The following is a 26,517-nucleotide window of genomic DNA, read 5'->3' on the forward strand; positions in this document are numbered from 1 at the left end:
TTTGAACAATTTTAACCTAGATTCTGATCATATCTGTTTTTTAACACAATACTTAGAATGAAGTATAGCCCCACAATCCTTAAATGGAAGGATATTGCGTTGCAACATACTCTGCACTAACCATAATGCCAATAGGTAAGTTTTTTTTTTTTAACCTTAGCGGCTGTAGATTGTTTTTGCATCAAACTGATTATTCACGTGCTACTAATTAATAACATTTTGTTTGTTTCATTATGTTTGGCTTTGCTGAACTGTGGGTTGACTCTTTTTTTTGTTTTGTTTTGGCACCTTCTTCTTGGAGACTGGCTCTCAACCAGATTCCTCCGGGTTTGTGATACTTTCATATACCTAAACTTAATTTGAGTTACTACTTAGAGATGGTCGGAAAATTGAATATCTGAATACACCATAATAAATTGACATCTTAATTATGTAGTCTCCATATAACTAAATGGGGATTTTATTTTTGTTCCATTTACCATTTGGGGGATTCAATTGATTGCGACAATATTAGGGCCAAACATTTATAAGCAGTTGTGAAACAACCACATGCCGCATCACTTTTTGGAACAATCTCATCTTTTATCAAAGATTTGATATTTTTCGTTTGTGAGTGCCAATTGCAGATATCCTATCCTGCAATATGGACCAAACATTCTAATCATTTCTGGGGAATCTCACATTTCATCACACCTTTTACGGGTTACATTATATATAGCAAGAATCTATGTTTTGATACACTATATTCCTTATACATTATCTCAAAATGTCCCGGGGCTGATTGAAAGTTTTTCGTTGCCTCCCCACATTTAAATATAATGTCTAATGACATCCTTTACCCACTGTTTGTAATGTATCAAACCAAATGTAGAATACTAAAATTTTCAGTTTTGTGTAAAAATGGAAAAAGAAAGGAAAGAGAGGAAGGAAATGGAAGAGGGTAGGAAAGTGAGTGCAACAAACAGTAAAAGAGCACGATTTGATGATTGAAGGATATAAAAATATATAACTTTCGGGAAATAAATAGTAAATTTTTATTTAAATAATTGTAATAATAAATTTTTTTAGCAACATATATATGAGTAATAGCTTTTTAATTGTAATAATAACTCCATTGACGACATGTATATTATTTATCAATATAAACGCATTATTCTTTTTTCTTTTCTTTAAATTCTTGGCAGCATCTGCAAATGCAATTATGGGGGGTGGAGTTTTTATGGTGAGTGCTGCCAAAGTGGAAGAAAGAACACAGTTGACACGTCACTAGCAACGCGTGGACACGCCTTTTTTGAAGCATGAATCACGTGGAGCTGCCGTCCACTCCTGTTTTTATATAATGAATTAAACAATATTACATATTTAGCTTTTATAAATTTTCTTTTGGGTCCCTCATTTTTGCTTTTATTCCCTCTCTAACCCCTTTAATAATTAAATTTATAAATAAGAGAGGCGGAAAAGACAAGAAAGGCAAAGATATAAAATGAAAGAAAAGAGATAGCGGGATTTTGAGGATAAGCAAGCAAGATTTGGTTACCTTGTAATACACTAAAATCTAATATTATTTAGGACTATTGATAGTTGTATTAAATCATATAATACAGAGTAAGATGGGCATGTGAAACTTGTGGGATCTAGAAGCCATGAGTTCACAGTCAAGGAGCAGCCATATGGGATTCTAATTACCATCTTAATTTTAAAGTTACTAATAATTTTTCCTTTTTCTTTTTCAGCGTGTTGGGGAATGTGCTTTGCAACTTGCCCACTTTCTAGGCTTCATCCTACTTTTGAATTCAATAAATACACTACTTAATCCACACTTTAGGGGCCAAACTATATTACTTTTTTCACTTTCATCCTTGATTTTTTTTTTCATTTTAATTTTTAATCTTATTACACGCCCTTTAAGCATTAAAATAAATCCATCGGGATATCCCACCAATCATAAATTATCACGTGGCATATGATAACGCTACAATGACACCATCATTCGAAAAAAAATTGAAAAATTACTTAAAAATTAAAAATATGTTATAAAATTTTTGATTGAGTCTTACGTCGATTAGCATAGACATAGGTTGCCAATAGAGGACATGAGTTCAAATGCGCTGAAGCGTGTTATCCTCCTATTTATGGGTTGGGAGGGCTATAGGTAGTTCTAAGCATTGTCTCAAAAGAGCAAATATGATCAAAACTTATAATAAAAAATTATTTAAAAAATTTAAATGTAGTAAAAATTATTGTATCTTGGAATAAATTATACATTCACTAATCACATTTAAAATATTAAAAATTTTGCTATAAAATTGTGTATAATAATGCAATCAATTTTTATAAACATTGTATTTTTAAAATATTTTAATAAAAACTGAATAAATTTTTATATCAAATTTTTAATATTTTAAAATACAACCATTTTTAGTACTTTATCAACATTAGTGACAGCATGTTTTTTTTTTGCTCAACTCCCTATTTAATGTTTGGAGTAAGCTTCCTTCATTCATGATTGTGAACATGCTATTTTTTTTTTGTACTAAAGTTCTTTAGAATGATCAAATACTTAACAATATTTCTTAAAATATTGGTGTTGAGACAAATAATTTTGGTTAAAAGATAAATTTTTTTGAAATAATTAAAAATATTATTAAATTGAAATAATATTAATTTTCATTATTTAAATAAATTGAGAAAAAAATTATCTAAATTTATCACTTAAAAAAATCTACCAATTGTAAATTTCGATTGATTGAATTATAAAACAATATAGTAGGCGTATCCTTCTAAGAGATAATGATCCTTGAACCTCTAATATTTGTGATTTATAAAATTTTAAAAATATAAAAATATTTAATATTTTTAAAAAATTAGTAAATTTTAAATTGTTATTATAATTTTATAAAAAAAATTCAACATCATTATGAATTATTCTATGACAAGTGGCAGCCACTGATTGGTTGGATATTCCAACCATTAATTTTTAATATCTAAAGGACTAAACTCAGAACGTCAGATAACATTAAAGACCAAAGTGGGCCAAAAATAAATTTTAAGAACCAATGTGAGAAAATTGGTATACTTGAGAGACTAAAGTGTGCATTAAACCTAAACAGAACCTTCTCGGTACATACCAACGCATTGAAACCATCCTTTTGTCTTTGGGTAAATTGTACAAATAGTTATCCAACTATTAACATGTTTCTATTTTGGTCACTCAGATTTAAAAAGTTTTATTTTAGTCACTAATGTTATCAAAATCTAATATTTTGGTTTAAGTCTTGTCTGGAGTCTTTTTTTTATAAATATTTTATTTATAAAATTACTATTTTAATAAATAAATTTCATGTTAGAAAAAGAGAAAAATGGGTATAATATTTATAATTTTTCATTTATTTTTTATAAAATATTCTATATTTGTATCAAAAATTAAGATTTTAAATGTTTTTTTAATTTTTTGATTTTTTAAGAACCAAGACTAAATTAATAGAGTGTGTAAAATTGAGGGTTGAATTTGAAATTTTTTTAGAATTAGAGTCAAATTGATAGGATTTATAAATATTAGAGAGATAAATTTATTATTATTCTAATAAAAAGGGCCACATTATTTGATAGAATTTGAAATGAAGGAGTGACCAAAATATTAAAATTGGATAATGTTAATGACTAAAATGAAAAGTTTTAAACCTGGATGATCAAAATAGAAACATGCTAATAGTTGAGTAGTATATGTAAAATTTAGGTTTTTGTTTTTTAACTCCACGCGCTAAAACAAAAAAGAAAAAAAAAAACAGTTGAGCTTTCACTCCAAATAAATCTGAAGGCAAACCCAGTTGCATCCCCAAAATAATCTGATCCCATCCCCCCACTCCCAGCTTCCGTGCTTTATTTTCCTCCTCCTCATTCACCTCCACCAAAACAAATTCCAAGGAAATAAATCTGGCGAAATCTTATGGAATGACGGACTATCAGTTAGCACCCACCATGAATCTTTGGACCGACGATAATGCATCTGTTATGGAAGCTTTCATGACCTCTGATCTTTCTTCTATATGGCCACTTCCACAATCCTCTGCTTCCACTTCCACTCCGGTTGTTGCTGCTGCTGCTCCTCCTCCTCCTCCTGCTGGGCTCGACCCATCAAAGTCCTTCCTCCCCCACTCCCAGCCCTCCGTTTCTCTCCTCAATCAAGAGTCTCTTCAACAACGTCTCCAAGCCCTCATCGAAGGGGCTCGCGAGAGCTGGACTTACGCCATTTTCTGGCAGTCTTCTTACGATTGCTCCGCCACTACCGTGCTCGGTTGGGGGGACGGCTATTACAAAGGCGAAGAAGACAAAGGGAAGGCAAAGTTGAAAGCTTCTTCATCTTCTGTTGCTGAACAAGAACACCGTAAAAAAGTGCTTCGAGAACTCAACTCCTTGATTTCTGGATCCGCAGCTCCCACCGACGATGCCGTCGACGAAGAAGTCACCGACACCGAGTGGTTCTTTTTGGTATCCATGACGCAGTCTTTTGTCGACGGCAGCGGCCTTCCGGGCCAGGCTTTTTTCAATTCAAGTCCCGTTTGGGTTGCTGGGCCGGATCGGTTAGAGAGTTCCATGTGCGAGAGGGCGAAGCAAGCGCAAGTTTTTGGTTTGCAAACCTTGGTTTGTATACCGTCGGCAAATGGGGTTGTTGAGTTAGGGTCAACGGAACTCATCACGCAAAGCTCAGATATAATGAACAAGGTTCGGGTTTTGTTTAATTTCAATATCGAGATCGAAGCTGGTTCTTGGTGTATGAGTAACAACACTGCTGATCAAGGCGAAAATGACCCCTCTTCGCTTTGGATTAGTGACCCACATGCTGGAGTCGAGTTTAAGGAAAGCAGCAACACCACCACCACCACCACCACCAATCATACTAGCAACCAGAATCAGCAGACTCAGAAGTCAATTCAGTTCTGCGACAATCGTAGTTCCAGTAGTTTAACCGAGAATCCGAGTTCTATTCCTGCTGGAAATCATCACCAGCAGCAGCAGAGTCATCAGCAGGGGCAAAGTTTATGCTTGAATTTTTCCGATTATGGCTTTGATGAGAGTAGCAGTGTGAGGAATGGGAATTCATCTTCTCATTTATTGAAACCTGAATCCGGAGAGATATTGAATTTTGGTGAGAGTAAGAGAAGTGGGAATGGGAATTTGTTCACAGGGAACTCTCCGTTCGCTGTGGAGAACAAGAAGAGGTCGCCTAATTCAAGAGGGAGTAACGAAGAAGCTATGCTTTCGTTTACTTCAGGTGTAATTTTACCTTCATCTGGTGTGGTGAAATCAAGTGGGGGTGCCGGGGATTCAGATCACTCTGATCTTGAAGCTTCCGTTGTTAAGGAGGCCGATAGTAGTCGAGTCGTAGAGCCTGAAAAGAGGCCTCGAAAACGGGGGAGAAAACCGGCTAACGGAAGAGAAGAGCCTCTAAATCATGTTGAAGCAGAGCGTCAAAGAAGGGAGAAGCTTAACCAGAAGTTCTACGCCCTGCGTGCGGTGGTTCCTAACGTGTCGAAGATGGATAAAGCATCGCTCTTGGGTGATGCTATTTCATATATTAACGAGCTCAAGTCGAAGCTACAAAGTGCAGATTCGGAGAAAGAGGAGATGCAGAGCCAATTAGAGGCATTGAAGAAAAATTTGTCAAGTAAAGCTCCACCACCACATGATCAAGACCTCAAGATTTCAAATCACACTGGCGATAAATTGATAGATTTGGAGATTGAGGTGAAGATTATTGGATGGGATGCAATGATTCAAATCCAATGCAGTAAGAAGAACCATCCAGCAGCAAAGCTAATGGTTGCCTTGAAGGAATTAGACCTGGATGTGCACCACGCTAGTGTATCAGTAGTGAAAGACTTGATGATCCAACAAGCCAATGTGAAGATGGGGAGCCGGTTTTTCACGCAGGAGCAATTAAAATCAGCCCTAACAACCAAACTTGGAGATGCAAGATAGAGAGTATTGAGCAGAGCTTGATTGAAAGATCATTGTTTAAAATGGCTGCAGGGTTCTGGGATATTTTAAGGCTCCTGGTAGCACGAGCTCTGTAAAATAATGTTCTATTTTGGTCTTATTACTGTTTAGTGTAGTTAATAATAGTTTGAGAGGTGGTGTTAATGAATCAGGAGCTTAACTGGTTAGCAGGTGGTGGGTTGATTTCCCAATAACTTTAAAAACACTGGTTTAACATTTGTTGAGCTCCAATCAAGTGAAAATAGCCCCCCCCCCCTTTTTTTTGTGTTAAATCTTGTAGTATGTCTTGAATTCAATGTAAATAGCTTGTTAATGTTAAGAATATGAACCTGAATGAACAAGTTCTGGGTTTGTTGTTATAATTATTATGCTTCAGGAATATTAACCATTTTGAGTGTTTTTGAACAAGAACAAAGGGGGCATTGGAAATATGCTATTGCTGTTCTTGGTAGTGATGTTTCTTGCACTTTTTCTTAACCATTCATGTGCATGCTACCTTTTTTTGTTGTGTATACACTTGTGGGATGGGACATTTAAAAAAGATATTTATATATTCAAGACTAACATGGGCATGTGTAACTTGTGGGAATTATTGATTTTTGAAGACCAAAATCTACAAGCCATGGGAATTCGTTTAGTTCACAGTCAACAATGAAATCAGAAATATGGGATTGTTGTAATTACCATTTCCTTTGGTTTTTGATGGCTACATGAACTTGCAAAATAAAAAAATAAAAAATTCCTTTTTCTTTCATTTCTAATTTGTTGGGGAATGTGCTTTGCAAGTTGCCAACTTTTGTAGGCTCCATCTTGCTTTGGAATCCAGTAAGTAACCAAATAGTATTCAAAAACATTATGGTTGCTGTGTATAAAAGTTTATGGGGGGGCAGGGAGACAGGTTGGAAAGGGATGGCTGCATTCAACCCAAATTATTTCTTATATACCCACCTACTTTACAAACTTTATATTTCCTATCCCTTAACTTTTGTTTTCCTTTATACTTAATTAATCAATACATCCACTCTTCTTCTTAATTTGGTCGACATTAAAATTATTTAACACGATTTATAGATAATTTTAAACATTATACCAAAAATTAAGCAACATGTATTACAACCTCATAAATTAGAGCAACTTTATAGAAAAAAATGCTCAACAAAAATTCGAGACAGTTATTCAAAGAGATTATAATATATGTATATGCAGACGTATGATTGATTTTATTTATAGCTAAAAACAACAAAATTGTACCAACTCAATTAATTAGGTTAGCTCGAAATATTTGGTGACTTCCACCTTGATTGCAAAGACAAAGAAAAAGACATATTACTTTTTTCTCAATTAGAGACATACCACACAACACAAATATCTTGTTAATAACCCAAGATGTTGTTGGTAGTTCTGATTGAGAAACGAACAAAAAGGACCAAATATTTTAGATGAAGGATTAAATTGTAAAATAGTTGAGGTATTGTTTAGGCTAGGGACTAAACTTGGAAGTGGCCAAAAAGAACATGGTTAGAAGAGCAAATAAAAGCAAAGAAGGTTTTAAAAAAATAAGAAAGAAATGAGGGTGGTATTTTCACATGGCAAACTGCCCCACAAAATAGTCCATTAAAATATCACTATAAAAGCATCAACCATTAATCAATTAAAAAGATATGGGAATCAATACATTATTTTATTTGGAGACCCAATCGACGGCCAACATCTAATCTCACGATACCAACGCATTTTGTCACATTCATTATTCCGGATTATTAATTTTTCGGTAATAAGTTTATTAAATTAGAATTATTATTTAGTAAAATAAATTAAAGTTCACACCTCATATTGAATTAAAGTTTATTATCAATAATTAAAAATTGAAACACATTAAAATGAAAAAAAAAACATTAAGCTTTTGAGTAATTAAAATCAACCATTCAGATAAATCAAATCGAATTATATTGGTAGCACTCAATTATTACTAAGTTTTTTTATAGTAAATAATAAAAAGTTATAAAATTGTCATCTAATTATTAGATTTTTTCTTTTTTGTCACCCGCCGTCTAATGATTAACAAAAAGTTGACGTGGTAGTTTTTAAATGCGGCATAATAATAAATTTAACTCTCAATATTTATACATTATGCCAATTTAGTCTTGATTTAAAAAAATTAAACTCTCAATGTTTATACATTGTGTAATTTGATCTTTCTACACTTTTATTTTTCTTTGGACCTTTTTTGACATGTTCTCTATGTTTAATTGAATGGAAAAATGAACAGTAATAAAAAATAGAACAACCCAAAATTTGAAAAACTTCATTAATTCATTCCAATTATAAGTCTAATTGCTTAAAAAAAATTGAGCTTTGATTTGCTTCATCAATGACAATAATCAATTCTAATTAACAAAAAATGAATTAATTATCATTGAGAGTGTTTCCACTACGTGTCTTGCAACCCAACTTGGAAACTTGAATAGCTCGCCATCCCCTGCTCATCTGATGGCCACAGCTCGCCATTCACCGGTTCGCTTGATGGTCACGACTTGCCACCTTCCCCAGATTGCCAGTTCCCCATGTAGTTGACCTGCTATTTGTCATTTCCTTGTTCACCAGTTGGTCAGTTCGCCACTTTCCAACCTCATCTCCCAGCTTGCCCATTCGCAAAGAGGCCCCTTCAAAGATACCTCTGAGATTGCGTGTCAAACCTAGAGGAGTAACGTGTTGGTGTGTATGGTACCTAATTATCCCTTAACACGTCTCATCAAGAAACTGTATTAAAAAAATATTTTTGTTTTTATTTCTAATTTACACTATGTATTGAATTATGTATTTATGTAAAAAAGATAAGATAAATTTAAATAATATGTAAATATTAAAAGTTAGATTTTTTAAATTAATACTACATCAACACAATATGTAAACATTATTGATGGTTAAAAAATTCTGACTACTCATTGGAACCTAAATCAATATGTCAGCTATCCATGTTTATTTCTATCACAATCGTTGCCTCGTAACCCTTTCAAATCATCGACTGTCGTGCGAATTTGAAGTTCTCATCCACCGTTCATATTATTCCAGTAAATAGTTTTTTTTCCCCATATTATTTAGGAAAATAAAATCTAATTTTTCTTTGCCAGAAATGCGCCCACATTTTTTGACAGGAAAAGAAAAAGCTTTGTTCCTCTCTTTTGATCTCTAGAATTGCATGTGAAGGCCTACCTTTGTCCACCATTCTTGTCTATCTTTCATGCACAACAGGTTTTGGATCCTTCGGTTTTTTGTTTGTTTGTGGACAAAAAAGGATATGTGATGTGTGAATAAAAGTTACTTCACTAATTTCATTACTTAATTCTTCACTAAATCCCTTTTTGCCTTTGCAACCTTCATTTCTATATCTGGGGTTTAGTTTATACAACTTAAACTGTTAGTCTCAGTTTCGTGTTTTCATGGTGAATTTTGTGTTGGGTACGTTGCACTTGTATTCATCCAACTATTAGTGAATTTATTTTTTATCATCCAATTATGAAAAGTTACAAAATAGTCACTTAACTATTCGATTTTTTTTGTTACTAGCCACTAAATGGAGGACAAGAAAACGATGTGATAATTTTTAAAATTGACATAATAACAACTTTAACCCTCAATATTGATACATTGTATCAATTTAGTATTGATTTTTTAAAAAATTAACCCTCAATGTTTACACATTATATAATTTGATCCCCTTTTCTTTTCAATATTGTTTTTCTTTACAACCCTTTCACCTAAAAAGCTAAAAAAAGAACAAATCTATCAACAAAATTTGATTGAGAATATACCAAAAATGAAAACACAAAAAAAAAAAATCCAAGATAATAATTTTCTTATTTTCTCATTCTTTTAAAACTAACCTTCAATGTCACAAATAAAAGTAAATCTGTAAAAAAAATTAAATTACACAATATGTAAGTATTTAGGGTTAATTTTTTTTGGAATCAAGACTAAATTGACATAATGTATAAATGTTATGAGTTAAAGTTACTATCATGCCAGTTTTAAAGCTGTCTAACTATCTTTCCGTTAATAATTTAACAGTTGGTGACCCAAAAAAGAAAGTCGAATAGTTAGGTGACCATTTTTGTAGTTTTCATAATTGAGTGACCAAAAAAGAAATTTATTAATAGTTAGGTGACTACCAGTGTAATTTGCCTTTTTGTTTTCTTAACATTTTCAAAGTGATAGCAAAATATGATTTTATGATAGTGTGGTTTCATTATTGACTTATGAACAACTAACATGTTTTTTTGGTTATATAAAAATGAGATGTACGCTCTATTTGCAGAGAAAATAGAAGGGGGGGGGAATAATATTGTAGTAGTATCTCGTAATATTGAATTATATGACATTTTAGAGGTTTTTAGATTAGTTTTAAGGATAGGATTTAAAGCTTAAAAATTTTAGAAAATTCAATACCTATTGAAGCACCTTTTGTATAGTTGAGGAATTTCTCTAACCCATTTTCAGATTCTGTAAAAATCCCAGTGGAATATCTTTAAAGATAATGAAGTGGTATGGGAACAATGTTGTGCCTGAGCCGAGCTCTCATTATCTGGTTTGGAATAAAAATAAAATGCTAAAATTCCAACCTTAGATTTGATTCGAGAATGGGATTAGGGTTCTTGCTAGACAATAACATTATATTCAACTACAAATATTACATAATGAATATATATTAAATACCCTTTGCATCTAAAACTTGAAATGAGATGAGCCCACATTCTTAAATAAAGTTGGATGATAATATCAAGTTATCCTCACATGTCCTTAAAGCTCCAATTCCTCCTCACCCCACTACTCCTCACCAGCTTAGGTTCATCATTGTCAGATTCAAATGCCGTAGCTCTGTAAGGGGAATCGATTGTCTTTAGGCGGCGATGACCCTTGTTTATCTTATTTTTAGCGATCACCAACGATGTTGGCTCATGATCACTTTTAATTTCATCGTAATATGCGGGGCTAATGCCTGAACAACTTGTACCAACCCTCTCTTTACAATTCTCTTCTTTAGCACAATATTCCCTATAGTTGTTTGAATTTGATCTGTGTTGGCAACTCAAGCAATTGAGGCTCATGGTCGCTTCGGTTCTTGTTTGTCCCGCCATACCAATATGAATATTTCTTTTATCGAGATTTGAAGGACAATTGGTAAAGGAATAGTGGGATTTCAAAGCAAAAGATGTTCATTGAGAAATTTAATGAAGTTTAAAGTGGGTAATTAAACAGATTCTGGTATGAAATTAGAATCATTGCTTTGGATTTGCTATTTTCTGAGAGTAATAGATGCTTCCGCAAAGACAGGTACATCGATGCCTAAATTTGGTTGTCAAAATATTTAGTCTAACGTACCAACTAAAGATCCCCTCTCAAAGCATGCATCGGGAGTTTGATAAATTTGCAACATTGAATGCCAACCTCTACACATCTTGTTGGGTCCATCTTTGACTTATTAAGATGGACCTCTACACACACACCCAACCCAATAGCTTTACATTTGTCCTACGCCATCCCAACACCATGGACACTTATTCTACACTTGTTAAGCTCTAAAACTCCCCACCTTATACCATAATTGACAATTAAAATATAAACATATATGAAAATTAATTAATTACATAAACCAATATTTCATTAATATGGCATAAAACAAACATTAGATATAAAGATAGACACGATCAAACCATTCATGTACATGATAATTGTCAAATTCTATTAGGATAAACAAACAAACTATGTAATATTCTTAACACCTTTTGAAATAAGAACACTATCATTTTGAAACTTGCATATATTAAAATTTTGAAGTAGATAAAATGGAAATTATTAATGTTAGTGGAGAAGGTAATTGGATACTATAGGAAATTAAAAAGATTTTTGAATTGAGAGAAACTAATTTGAGATATTGACTAAATTGTAATAGTGTAAAATATTAGGGTAAAAGTATGAAAATTAAAAATAACAATGATTAGATGAGATTAATGGGAAAAGGAAGAATGATTAGAAGTGCAGTTTAACCAAGAGAGTGTTTTAAGTGTGGATGAGATTGAAATTAGTTGTGAACCACAACATGTATATGATGATGTTTAGATTTTTTTTAGTTAAATAATTTTTAATATTTTAAACACTAAATTAGATAGATATGTAACAACCTGATAGTCAAGGGTGTCGGAAAGTGTATTTTCGAGACTCCGTTCCTGTAAATCGGACTCGTAAATATTTTACGAAGCTAGTTGTGTAGTTAATTAGGTTTCGATTAAATGAATTTACTTGAATTAGAAGTAATCAGATATAAGGACTAAATTGCATATAGGGCGAAAGTTGAATTATAGATCAAAGAATAATTAAAGGGACTCCCATTAAGTAAAGTAGGTGTGTAAATTTATTTTATATATATTATAATATTAAAGTTAAAAATATATCATAATATGTTATCTTAAGTATTAAGTAAATATATATTATATAATAATAAAACAAATAAGTAAAAGAAAAAGAAATAGAAAGCCAAACAAAATTTGAAAGAAAAAGAAAGAAAAGAAAAAGAAAAAGGAAAAAAGGAGACGCACGGCCTAAGTGCTCCAAAATTTTGAAGTTTAATTGATTAGTTAATTTAGTCTTTTTTTTTGTAATTTGTATATTTTTGGAATTCCGGTATTAAGTATTATCCGACCCATGTTGAAATTTTAGCAATTATTAAGTTTTTAAGTGTTGTTAATGTTGAATAATTTTAGTATTAAAGATTAAATTGATAGATTTTTAAGTTAGAAATGGAAAAGGATTAAATTGTAGAACAAAATGTAAAATTTGGGTATTAGGAACTAAATTGTAAAAAATTCAAAATTTAGGGGTTTAAGTGAAAATAGGGAGTTAAATTTAGTTTAAAGTGGAATTTGTATGAAAATATAGAATTAAATGTGAAGAATAACAATTAGTCTCGGTTTTTAGAATTTAGGCAAATATTGAGTAAAAATTGAAATATTCAATATGAAACTGAATTGTGTTATATTGATGAATTTTAATTGTTTTAATTCCGTAGCTAACGTCGTACTAGAATCCTCGACTAAAAAGGGGAAAGATAAAATCGACATGAAATAGCTCAGAATTCACAGTTTGTATTTCTATAATCCGAACTTAGTTGTTAATTGTTTTAATTCAATTTAATACATATGGTAAGTGTTGAGGTGAGTATTTGGCACTTTGATATTGAATTGAATTAAAGTCGATTGAAATGGATTGAATTAGTATACATATTATGAATGTATTGATTATTAGAATTGAAATGAATATTCATGTATATATGTGATTATATGAAAAATTTATATTGGATATTGGTTGTTTTTGAAAAGTAAAATGTAACCGTATTAACTGTATCAGACTGAGTCAGGTATAGATGGCATGCCATAGGATAGGAAAAGTTCAGGGATTTCTTCGACTTCGAGTCGATGAGGCACTAGGTGCCAATTTACTTCGGTTTAACCGATGAGACACTAGGTGTCAAATTTATATAGCATTGGGCGCAATTACTACTTAAGATTTATCCGATTAGTCACTGGGTGCCAAACTGGTGTGTTGGTTGGATCCGTGTTCGAGTCGTGTTAATAGGGGTTATTAAATAAAACGGTACTATGATTGATATTAGATGATATTGTATAGGAATTGAAAATGGGATAGTGATTTGGAACATGAAAATGAGATACATGAGTTATTTACTCATGAAGTAAATATGGAATGGATAATGCCATTGTTTAAATGAAATGTGAATCAAATTGTGAAAATGAACTAGGCAAAATGGATTGAATTTGGTATGTTTATAATTTGGATTTGAATGATGCTTTGATGATATAAATGTGGTACCAATGAGGGTACATTGGTTAGGCACCTAGGATGATTGTTTTGACATGTTTTGATTGTATTTGATCGTATTTTGAATTGGTTAAACGAATGGTTTTTGAGTTGTTTAATGTCCAAGCTTGCAAGGAATGGTAAATTATTGTTTAAGGCACCTTTTAGGTCCACACGGCCAAACTGACGGGTGTGTGACTTGGCCGTGTGAGACACACGGCTAGCACACGAGTAGGCGAGGCCATTTCAAAGGGTACACGGCATGGCACACGGGCGTGTGACCCAAGTCAAAGAGTTACACGGGCACACACATGGGCTGGGACACGGCCGTGTGTCCCTACTTCGAATGCCCACACGGCTGTGTGAACCCTATAGCTAATTTTTTTTATTCTTTCTCTAAAATTTTCAAATGTTCCCGATTTAGTCTAAAATCGTTTCTAAAGTGATTTCAAACTCTCAAAGGCTTATTAAAGGACTTTATGCATGTTAATATAAAATCATTTTATGATGTTTGAAATGAATTATTAGAATATGATTACTTGGTAATGTCCTAACACCCTATTCCGGTGACAGATACGGGTTAGGGGTGTTACAAGATATTTGTTTATATGTATTATGGACTTTATTTGAAAGTGAAGATGAATTCTTAAAATATATTGAATAGCTTATCTGTAGTGAATTTGAAGAAAAAGGAAAAAAATTACAAAGTGTATAAAAATTAGATAAGTGAAATAGATAACTAGATAAGCTCTTAAGTGAAGTGTTAAATAATGATAAAATAAACGTCAAATGATATATGATGATTGTTGACTTTTTATAGATAAGGACTAAATCATAAAAAAGTAAAGTTTGAATTACTTTTATTTATTGAGAGAATGTAATGAAATTAAATATTTAAATCTCCATGTAGACAAAATGGGAACTAGTAGGATATAAATGGCATGCAATTAGGAAATTTTCATGCGCGCAAGTGACAATAGCACTCTCGTGCAAGTGACAGTGGCACCTCTATACAAGTAATAGTGGCACTTTGGTGTAGATTATTGATACTTTCAAATATCGTATATGTTCTATTGAGTCTACAATTGGGCTATAAATTTTAATGGTAAGTGAATTTAATAATGAGATTAGTAAGTGACTTATGAATTGTAAGTTTGAAACTCCATTATAGATATTTTCTAATTAGTTTCACATATGTTAGTATTAACCCATAAATTTATATATATTAGCTCTTGTTAAAATTTTAATGGAAAGTTTAATTATTGATGTACTTACTAACCTTTCGCAAGCTTAACAAGTAGGTGAGGACTAGACTTGAAGTTCTAGAGCGAAGATCATCCCCTACTCATCTCATCACATACTGAAGCTTGGAAAAGAGTATGGTTTTGGTTCTTGGCAATACTTTATGGCATGTACATAAGTTTAAATCGAGTATGTATGTGAAAGAATTCTAATGGAAACTTTTGATGGATTTTGATCACCTTGTTAACTTTGCAAACTTAGTTATATTTGATTGAGTTATATGTTGAATTATATGATGTTTTAAAGGAAAATAATGTATTATAACTTTAAAAAGTGATATGGAATGACTTATGATTGTTCAAACTTGGTTTTAAGTGTTCTAGACTTGGTTTAAGGGTTGGTGATGGCGAACACCATAACAAAACTATATATTTCATAATTATAAAAAAATTGCTTATGTTTATTTATTTATTTATAATTGTACAAAATACTCCATGGAATTAAAAATATAAGCCTACGAAATGATTAAGGCTCCGTTTGTTTGCCAGTAAAATGTTTTCCGGAAAATGATTTCTAGAAAATGATTTACTTTTCTGGTGTTTGGATAAATCTGTGTAAAATATTTTCTGTTGTTTGGCAGATTTCCTGAAAATATTTTTCGGAAAAGCTGTTTTTACATATATTAATAAATTTATATACATATTAATAATTTTATATTTTAAATTATTTTTACATATATTGCAATGATTTATATATAAATAAAATTAAATATATAATAATACTCAATTATAAAGCTAGAATATTAACCGTCATAAATTGAAAACAACCAAAGTCAAATAAATTATTTGTAATTGTGTTATAAAAAAAAAGGATTGAATAATTATAAATTAGCTTCCAAACCACAATTAATACTAGAAATTAATAATATTATCCAAATGCATAATTAGTAGTACACCACATAATAACAACAACAATGTCCAAGTGCATAACTAATATTACACCACATTAAAAGTATCAATATCTTCAACCTTGAGAAAATTTTTGAAGCCAAAATTTTTTATGCTTCTTACTTTTAACTAAAAAAGCTTTGGCCTCAGATTCATGACTCATTAGATAATCAAACAAAGAACACAGGAAGTCATCATCAAATCCTTCCTCCTCCACTGACATCACTTCTTCGTAAAGATGTGGTGTCTTATCCGCAATAAATTGTTCCAAAGCATTAGTAATTTTGCCAAGTTTTTCACTCACAAATTTAATTTGTTCATCAATGACACTTTCTTGAACCTTTTGTCTTTTACATTTGGATGTGCCAGATGAAGATACTTTTGTTCTTACCTCTTCAGTCTCTTCATTGTCGCAGTCTATAGGCACTGAATCTTGGTTACCATCATCCAAATCTATATTAGCAAATGTTCTGGAAAAACTCCCTGTTGCCATATCTTTGCCAACAACCAAAGCCATTTCATCATAATGATCAATGCTTTTATTCAAAAATGGTTCATACTTCTTGTGTGCTTGTTGGATATTATACACAATTAGAATAACAAGTAAAAAACAATTGAAATATACTTAACATATATATACATATATTACCATCACTGTTGCATCATATGTCGCTCTATCACATGTGATCATTTTCATGTTATGATCCCATCGAAAACCACTTTCACCCCGAATTGTGCATATAATCTGCCACTGGTTTTTTACAGTCCTCAAATGATTTTCCACATGCTTCGCATCACATTGGACTTGAAATCTTTCAAAAATAGCTTCGACAACTCGATTAATAGAAACTGCTTTGAAAGTATTATAACACTTATTTCCTCTCTGGGCCTCCTCTGCTAGAATTTCAAGAAAAAGATGTTCCATCAGTTTTGTCCACCTGAATTGCTTGGAGGTCCCTTCTTTGTTGCCCTTACCCATTCTACATTAATAATTGTCATTGTCAATCATTTCAATATCCAAGAAGCTTAAAACAAAATAAATTGAATATCTAACAAGCTTAAAACATAATCAATATCTAACAAATTCAAGACATAATAATTTCAAAATCCAACAAACTAAAATTTCAATATTATTATCCAACCAACATTGACAAAAGAAAAAAAACAATTTTAATACTAAAACATGCCTAACATAGAAATAATAACCCTAAGCCTTAAATCTAATATTTCTAACAATATAATTAGTCCACATAGTTTGTGCAATTTCGTCTATCTTAGCAGACCATTCTCTTGCTTCTTCTCTTTCTTCTCGCTCCGTAAGAGTTGGTATTATCAAATCAGACTCTTCCTTGTATAATCCTTGATTAAGTAAATCACTAGGATCAACTCCCATTATATGATTATGAATGATACAACAAGCCAAAATTATATCTACTTGAGTTTGAAAATTCCAAAATGGTTCAGCATCTAATACACGAAATTGTTTCTTCAAAATCCCAAAAACACGTTCAATAGTGATTCGTAATGATGAATGACGAAGATTAAAGAGTTCATTTGCATTTTTAGGCTCCTGAGCACTAAACTCTTTTAATGATATCGGACACCGCGATATGGGGTAATATATCCATTTCGGATGCCATATTTAGCATCAGCAAGATAATATTTACCTACAATTTTACAAAACATAATTAATACTAATAAATTATGAGCTTACTAGAACTATTTGGTATGTAATGATAATTATTACCTTTCGGAATTCTTAATCCTCCTGGGCGTGAAAGTGCATCACTTAAAATACGAGAATCATGTGCACTACCTTCCCAACCAGCTAGAACATGGGAAAATTTCAAATCAAATGTAATGACAGCCAATACATTTTGTGTTGTCCCCCCTTTACGGCTATAAAATCTTCCTTGAATGCTAAATGGAACGGATGCACGAATATGAGTTCCATCTAATGCTCTAATACAATCTTTAAAATAAAGATAAAACCTTGGATTGTTTCTGATTTCACTAGGAGTTGACTCATCAGGTAATCTAATAACTAGTTTATACAATTTCAAAATAGCTCTCAATACAATCCTAAAGTAACGGTGAACTGTCTCAGTTGATCTATAATATCTAGATCCAATCACTCGAAACCTTACATTATGACCAATTATATGTAAAAATATAACTACTTGCTCCCTAATATTCACAGATTTAGTTGATTGTAACAAGTTATTCCTACTAAGAATATCACACAAATTAAAAAAGGCGATCAGTCTCATCCTTATCACATCAATACAATGTTGGTCACCACTATATAAAATACTATTAATATAATTTTCTCTTTCATAATCTCGATTCACATGAGGGTGAGAAGCAATTTCCTTACTAGTTTTTAATTTTTTAATCCAAAGAGCCCCAAAAGCGAAAACTGAAGTCATGACTCCGACAATTGCATTTTGATCTTGATTACGATCCATCTACACAAAATAATGCCACACAAATATTTGATCACTACAAAAAAGATGCAAGATTTTCATAAGATCACATATATGAATAAAAGTTACCATGACTAAAATGCATACACACATATCAAGCTATTTATAATTGCATTAATCATTTTTTGAGAAATTAAGCTACTTTCTTTGTACCAATACTTCAATAAATATTAATATATACAATATTTTAGATTAATTTAAAATTTTATATGCATGACAAGTACAAGTATATTGATGAATTCAATGGTTAGTTCGTTAAAATATTAATCATATCAGTATTAGTTTTTAAATATATTATTTTATTTATTTTCTGGTATCACGTAATCAAAATATTTTTTAATTAAAGATTGCATATTCTTGGGCATATATACTTAGCTATCAAAATGGAACCCAATGGAACTGATTATAAAGTAAATTTTTTTATTAAAAAGTTAGATACATAAAAACAGAGGTGGCGACAGAGGTTGTCAAGTATTTTTGCCTCCCTCACAAATAGAAAAAAATAATTATTCTTTAATTTATAAAAATTTGAAAGCTATAAAAGTAGTACAATAATAAAATTATATTATAATGTTTGCAAAATTTTATAACTCAATTTTGGTCCCTCCATAAAAATTAAATAAGGTAATTCTTTCTTCAGATTTCATACTCTGAAAATTCATCAACAAATAAATTTTCCTAGTAGATAAACATCCTACAAAACATTTTAGATAAATATTCATCAATAAAAATAGCCCCTATGCAACGTCGCTGGAGCTTATGGATATTCATGAGGCATGGTTAGATTCTTTTCAAAACATTGAATAGTCAATTTTTCAATTTTTTATGTTATATTCATCTATAACGGCTAGCAAGTGGCACATGTATACAATCAGCTAGAAATTCTAAGCAATAGCCAATGCTCTGAATCACACAATAACTTCACTAACTCAATAATCAAAAGCTACAGAGAACTAAGATCAATTAGATATTTACCCTCACACTCAGTAAATCATTAAAGACAAACTAATATATCATAAAATGCCTTGAATATAAATAGGGAACAAGTAAAAAAGTCCCCAAAGGACACACTTCAATGTTATTATCATATTACGTAATATTTTCTCCAATGCATCGAAATTCATTTCATTAATAGTCAACTACTACATTTAAAATAAATAATCCACTATAATAGTTTACTTAAGGCACTTTCCAGTAAAACCCATATGAATGTAAAATCATGATTGAACCACCAATTCAATTTACTTTTTATTTAAATAAGTTTCTAAAATGTATAACTCCTTTATGTAAATCACCTCTCATGCATCAAAATAAAAATTGCTACTAAGGCTGTTTGCCCATCTCTGCAGCACAAATTTAATAAAACAAACATATCAGAATCAGAATCATGAATCAGAGATTGATAAAGTTAAAAATCAGGGTTTATGTGTGGAAAATGTAACAGCCCGATTTTAGGCGTAGTCGGAATAGTGGTTTCGCGACCACAAATTTGACGAGGAAAAAAATTATTTTTATTATATTTTTATGGTCTACAATTTCACGGAATGATTTTGTGAAAATTTCATTCAAAAAAAATATCGACATTGGGCACTCAATTTAGCCAAAAGGACTAAATTGTAAAAAGTGCAAAAGTTGAATTCTACATGTTAGAAGTGTCCAATTGTTATGAAATTTTAAATTGGAGGTCCTTAAATGGTAATTAGACCATTGGTTAAATTGTGGACAAAAATGGACATGAGATAAGTGAAATAGGAAATTTTTAAGTTAGGGGCATTTGGTAATTTGGTAATTAAAAAGTATTAAAAAGACAAAATAGGACAAAAATCATCATCTTCAACCTCATGGCCGAAATTAGCAAGGGGAAAGCCATGGTTAGGGTTTTCAAGCTTCCAAGCTCGATTGTAAGTCCGTTCTAACCCCGTTTTTAATGTTCCTTACGTTTTTAGAGTCTTGGTAACTTGATTTAGCTTATTCTAGCAATAATTTAATCTAGGGTTTATATTTGGAAAAATACCCATAGGTGAAATATGTTTATTTTGATGTTTTATGGTAGAATATGAAACTATAAATTATGTTAAACAACTTTTACTAAGCGATTTTAAGTGAAAACGAGTAAAATGACATAATTGGTAAAAATACCTAATATTCATAAGTAAGTGTTAGAGTGGGAATTTGATGTTGCCATAGAAGGGAAAAATGTTCAGAATGTCATAACACATAAGAATAAGAGATGAAGTTTAATTTTCGAGCTTTTGGCCAAAAGTGTAAATATGCAAAAGTTTAAGGGTAAAATCGTAATTTTGCTAAAGTTCGAGCCAAGGACTGTTTTGATAAATTTTAGTGTTAAATAATTTAAATGTGTCACTATAAGTCAAGAAAGATAAAGAATTGACTTTGATTAGTGAAAAAGAAAAGTGAGAAATTCCTGGTTGAACCTTCGGAATAAACAGGGATACAAATGAAGTGACAGAAATGATCACATGTGTGGCACGAACTGTGAGTAGGCCAATATGTGAAAGTGAAAGTGAAAGTGATGGTCACGTGTGTAGTACTATTTTCAGGCTACTACATGTACCAGAATGATAGGTCGCATGTGTAGTACTATGTGCAGGCTACTATGCGTACCGGATAGCTTCGATCACGTGTGTAGTACTATGTGCAGGCTACTATGTGTATCGGATAGTGATGGTTACATGTGTAGTACTATGTGTAGGCTACTATGTGAACCAGTATCATTAATTATAAGGTGGTTGCTATGTGCTGATCCCACCGGATATCATTGATTACAAAGGGTGGTTGCTGTATGCTGAATCCACCGTGTATCTGTTATTATTCCGAAGTGTTCATCGGGAAATTGACTAAGTGAAAATACATGAGATCATGTAATGATTAAGTGTAATTGAATCATGAATATATGTGTGGAATTGAATTGAATATTGACTTGAAAATGGCAAAGTGAATTTTGAATTGAATAGTGATTGAAAGTGAAAAAGTGAAATTAGCAACAAAATAGTTTTGGATAGCAACAATCATGTGAATTTGAAAAATCACAAAAAATGGTCAAAATAGAATTAGAGAGTAAATAAGATATGAAATGAAAGATTAGTGAGTCTATTTTTACATAAAAGAAACAGAGCAAGGAAAAGAGTTATATATTTTGAGATATTTGAATTTTAGTGAGACAGGGACGGATTGATTTCGGAATCCCCTGTTCTGATTTTTGAAAATCATTAAAATTTATACAAAAATAATTATGAGTTATAATTTATATTTTTAGAATCCTTAATGAGTATATTTTCAAGATAAACAAACAAGAACACTATTTGAATTCTGTACAATTAGATAATACATTTTTAGTGAAGAGTGGTTAGAACTGTCAGACTACGTAATAGGGTAAACTTTAAACAATAAACTGTACTATTTGGCTAAACCAAAAATTCTGAAATTTTTATGGTAAGAAGATATGTGAGTCTAGTTTCAGGAAAAATTAATGGTTCTTAATTTGAAGTTCTGTAGCTCCAAATAAAAATAATTTAGTGATACTGACTTGGATAGACAACTTTGAATATACATAATGGTGAATAAAGAAACTATAGAAAATGTTATTTCTAAGAATGTTAAGTACACTAAGGATGTGGAATAGAGAGGAAGAGGAGGAAAATTAAATATATATATATGAATGATTTATGTATAATTGGTTATATGATCGATTATAATCGATAAACGTGGAAATAGAAATGATGCTTACATTTGTATATTATTGATCATGGTTTAAGCTCATATTGGAAAATAAAGTTTCATAGTATGTATGTATGGTATATTTGGTATATGATTTGGTATGAAGTAAGGCCATGAATGGTATGTGGATTAAATGCACTAGCTTGCGACTATGGTTGAATGATATGTTATTGTTTTGTGTGATATTCGTAGGAAATGGGTGTGAAAAGGAAATGAAATACTAAGTTCATACTTGAAGAATAAAATGACGAAAAAGAGGATGATGAGTTGATTCGATGTTGTTATTTAAGCTTAAGTGATGTTTGCATTGCAATACTAAGAATTTTATAAATGTGTTAATGAAGGGTAAAATCGATAAACGTTAAGTTAAATAGTGAATACGTATTAGTATGAAACTTAATGATATTGAATTGTACGTGAATTAAATGGAAGTTTCTAGTGATATGTTTTGAATTAAAAGAATTATGGTGGTACTGAAATGTATATTGGATTGAGAAATTAATTTGAATTGTGAACATGAGAAATTGTGAATTGAATGAAATAAAAATGAAGCATTGAATTACATGAGTAAGTATCGGGTCTCGTAGGCCCTATTTGTTATAATTATAGTATTTTGAAGTTATAATGTAAATATTTATAAAAGCATGTTAATAATTTGGAAAACCTTAATTTGAATGAAATTTTGTAACTCGGTTTAATACGTATGCAAATGTATGTGTTCTAGTAATGCCTCGTACCCTATTCCGGCATCGAATACGGGTAAGGGGTGTTACAGAAAAACCTTTTACAACCATATCATTAACACATTATGACTTAAGATAGAATCATAGTTCAAAAAATTTAGCCTAACAAATAAATTTTAGCAAAATAACCAAACTTGAGCAGAAGAACACTGCCATTTATTTTACTATACCTCTAGCTGAGCAACAGACTAAAAAGATATATAATATATATCAATAAATTAAATATCAATCTCATTGAGATTATAACTTAATATAACCAAGACTACTTAACTGGCTGAACTCAATGTGATCTCAAATGGAGGATACTTATGGATCATAGTAGTCGGTAAGAAAGCATTCCCATTTGAATTATTCTCTAATCGCTGCTCTTGTGTTCCTAGCATTTTTTACCATGGCACAAGGATACGAATAATTGCCTTCAACTTCACTTTCCTTACTTCAATTATCATGTCTAATATATTTGGAACATATGTCCCAACTCCCAACAGTATATACATACATATACATGGCTCATATTATTACTGTAATAAAAAACTGAAAAACATATATGTGAATGTATGTATGTATGTATGTATGTATGTATGTATGTATGTATGTATGTATGTAATGTATGCTGCCCTTACACCACATAATATTCCCATCCATCTCATCTGAGGTAACTTTCAAAATATTCCCCAATTTAGTTGCCCAAGAACATCAAATAAAAAAAATGTGGAAGCAAATAGAGGGAAATTGGTTTAATAACCTAGGAATGAAGCAAAAGTTTTAGCCAAATGAAGATGCGGAGGTCTACGCTGTACATAGTAGCAAACTAGCCTCACTCTACTCTAGAAATCTAAAGCATCACTTGTAAGATAGAGCCATTATAGGGTGAAAGGCTCAAACTTAGTAAATAAAGGTGGATGTGGACTATAAACAATAGAATCAGCAAGAAAACGAAATTCTCTCTTCTAGAACACCTAAACGAGGTTGTGAAGAGAACCATTTGAGGGTGAAGTGTTCAAACTTAGCAAACAATGAAGGAAAAAGAACTATAAATAACAAAATCAACAATCGAATAGAGTTTCACATGGAAAAACTAAATGAGTAATAAAGTACTCACTTTCACTAATTTTGGTAATCAAACCTTCAACCGTTGTAACAACCCCACCGAGTGTGCCACTAGCTAGCTCCAAATCAAGTTCTGGGACTTTTACACTTGCAGTATCTGACTGATAAACTTACAAAACCACTTGTTAGATAACTTACCATAAGCATGGAAAAAAGAACAGGCAGAACATGCTATTTCAATCCTATGAAATGTTCATTACATGTTTGAGGCAAAGGTGACGGCCAAAAAAATGGAACTTTACTAGTTCAAACATAGTATTATGCTCAAAGAATAATCTGTTTTTCAATAAAAGCAAAATGAAGGGAAAAAGGTCAACTATTTCCCATGAAAATTCTTTCCTTCTGCGAACGAAGAATCGAATCCAAGAACTTCCGAAAGCAATAATTTCTATCTAATAAGAGGTAAAGATAAAGCAAAGAATCTAATTTGTAATAAAACAAAAATATAAGGCATAAGCAGTGAGATCAAGTGAGGCTATAGTAAGAAAATAAAAGTAAGTAAAATTATCATAAAATTTATATACTTTGTATCCAAAAGAATAGAACTTTATTCATTCAAACATAGAGTCATGCTTTAAAAAATCCCTATTTTGAATCAAAACAAAAGAAAATGAAATTCAAATGATTTTCCCTGAAATTCCTTTTTGCTCCCCAACCAAACAATCAAACCATGAACTTCCAAAATCGATAATTGCTATCTAATAAGAGGTGATATAAAAACAAAGTGAGTAAAAATAAGGACCGAGTTGAGATAAACTTCGCCAGGGATTTTGAAGGAACCAACAATGAGAAAAGAAGAGAAACCTTCTGGGTCTTCAATTTTTTAGGGTTTCTTCAAAATACAGACTTGGTAGGGATGAAGGTCGACCGACAGAGATGACGAGGCAGAAATGATGATGTGAGGCCAACGAACAGAGATGAAGAGGAGAGGCGGAGGCTGATGGACAGAGAGGAAGGGAGAACCACTGCGATGAGAGTGAAGAGAAGAGAATATAAAATGTCTTATGGCTTAGAAATCGGTAAGACGTTTTCTGAAAATTATGAAATGATTTACCTGTGTTTTGGAGGATGTTTTCCTATAGGGTTTCATTTTCTAGCAAACAAACAGTGTAAAATAAGGAAAATGTTTTCCTAAAAACCTTTTCACCCAAAACAATCAGACCCTAAAATTCATTATTAGCCACTAAAAGCTTGAAAATTGTCTCAAAAAGATTTAGAGACAAGTTATGTTGTCATAAACACATCCTTTACAATCGTTTATTTGAAAAGTTTTAAGGAATATTGCAGAAATTCATCCTCATAATTAAGGACAAATTTCATTCCCAAAGCTTTAAAGAAAAATGTCGTCCCTAAATTCATAAAAGAGAACATACTAAAATAATTAGAAAAATATTTCATCCCTTTAGAGGCAAGAATTGTCGTTAAAATATTAATTTTTATTTACAAATGTATTTTTACAATATCTAATAATACAAATTCTTTCAAAAAATTATTACCTACATTTAAAATTAAAATTCACAATATTAAATTTATTGAAGTTGAAAATATTAATATATATATATCTATAAAAGCCTCTAGTATGTCTTTAATTCGTAAAAAGACCTCTTCATTCCCTTTCAATTTTGATATTGACCAAATTGGTCCCTCTTAAAAAAATTGAAGCAATTTAATCCCTGTCAATTTCGAAAGTAAGCAACCAAGGATAATTAATCACAAGATTAATATTTTTGGTCAATTGTATATAAATTTGATTGGTATAATAATAAATTTAGCTACCATAATTTACATATTCTATTAATTTGGTCATGATTTAAAAAATTTAGCCCACAATATTTTTGTAAATGTGTAAATTGAAGTTAAAATTGTTGAATTTTTTTAGCATCAAGACCAAATTAAAAAAATATGTCAACATCGAAGGTTAAATTTGTTATTATACCAATCAAAATTACATGCAATTGAGAAAGCCATTAACACCATGATTAATTGTCCTTAATTGATCGTTTTAAAAATTTAGAGAGATTAAATTGCTCCAATTTTTTTTGAGAGAGACTAGTTTGCTCAATTTCGAAATGGAAACACTTTTTACTTTCTTTAATCTATAACAAAATTACCCAATTTATAATAAATTAAAACTTTGAAAGATGTGCGTGGAATTTGTAGAAAATGTTGTAGAAGTCAGTCTCAAAGGAATGCATAAGTCAAAATCAACATATTCATTTTGCATGCATGAAGGTTATATAAAAACTTGCATTAACTACCATATAAAAATTAAACAAACATACTAACCACAAGAGATTATATCACTTTTAGTACTTCACTAAGCTAAAAGTTGTATCATAATAATTTAAAAACAGATGTTCCCTCAATCACAAATACATCAAATCT

The 26,517-nt window shown here is 31.1% G+C and overlaps 2 protein-coding genes across 7 annotated transcripts; one reads left to right on the top strand and one right to left on the bottom strand.

The window, feature by feature from the left end:
• Positions 1–3,660: 3,660 nt before the first annotated feature.
• LOC107933572 (transcription factor MYC2) lies at positions 3,661–6,359 on the top strand. Its single transcript, XM_016865820.2, has one exon. The coding sequence runs from the start codon at positions 3,952–3,954 to the stop codon at positions 5,977–5,979; it is 2,028 nt and encodes a 675-aa protein (XP_016721309.2). The 5' UTR covers positions 3,661–3,951; the 3' UTR covers positions 5,980–6,359.
• Positions 6,360–16,115: 9,756 nt separating this feature from the next.
• LOC107933543 (uncharacterized) lies at positions 16,116–25,477 on the bottom strand. 6 transcript variants are annotated; one of them, XR_005916885.1, is made up of 5 exons: positions 25,187–25,455; positions 24,937–25,097; positions 24,125–24,233; positions 18,433–18,523; positions 16,116–17,035 (listed from the first exon to the last, which is right to left on the bottom strand). XR_005916885.1 is itself a non-coding variant. In XM_041098492.1 (4 exons), the coding sequence occupies exons 3-4, from the start codon at positions 18,521–18,523 to the stop codon at positions 17,643–17,645; spliced, it is 801 nt and encodes a 266-aa protein (XP_040954426.1). In that variant the 5' UTR covers positions 18,524–18,557; positions 24,125–25,097; positions 25,187–25,477; the 3' UTR covers positions 17,142–17,642. The 6 variants fall into 6 exon arrangements, 3 of the variants coding, with proteins under 3 accessions (XP_040954426.1, XP_040954424.1, XP_040954425.1); XR_005916884.1 differs by having other exon boundaries at positions 24,125–25,097; positions 25,187–25,468; XM_041098492.1 differs by lacking the exon at positions 16,116–17,035 and adding an exon at positions 17,142–17,722 and having other exon boundaries at positions 17,803–18,557; positions 24,125–25,097; positions 25,187–25,477.
• Positions 25,478–26,517: the final 1,040 nt, after the last annotated feature.

The sequence above is a fragment of the Gossypium hirsutum genome, chromosome D08, assembly GCF_007990345.1.
Source record: "Gossypium hirsutum isolate 1008001.06 chromosome D08, Gossypium_hirsutum_v2.1, whole genome shotgun sequence".
Classification (NCBI taxonomy): domain Eukaryota; kingdom Viridiplantae; phylum Streptophyta; class Magnoliopsida; order Malvales; family Malvaceae; genus Gossypium; species Gossypium hirsutum.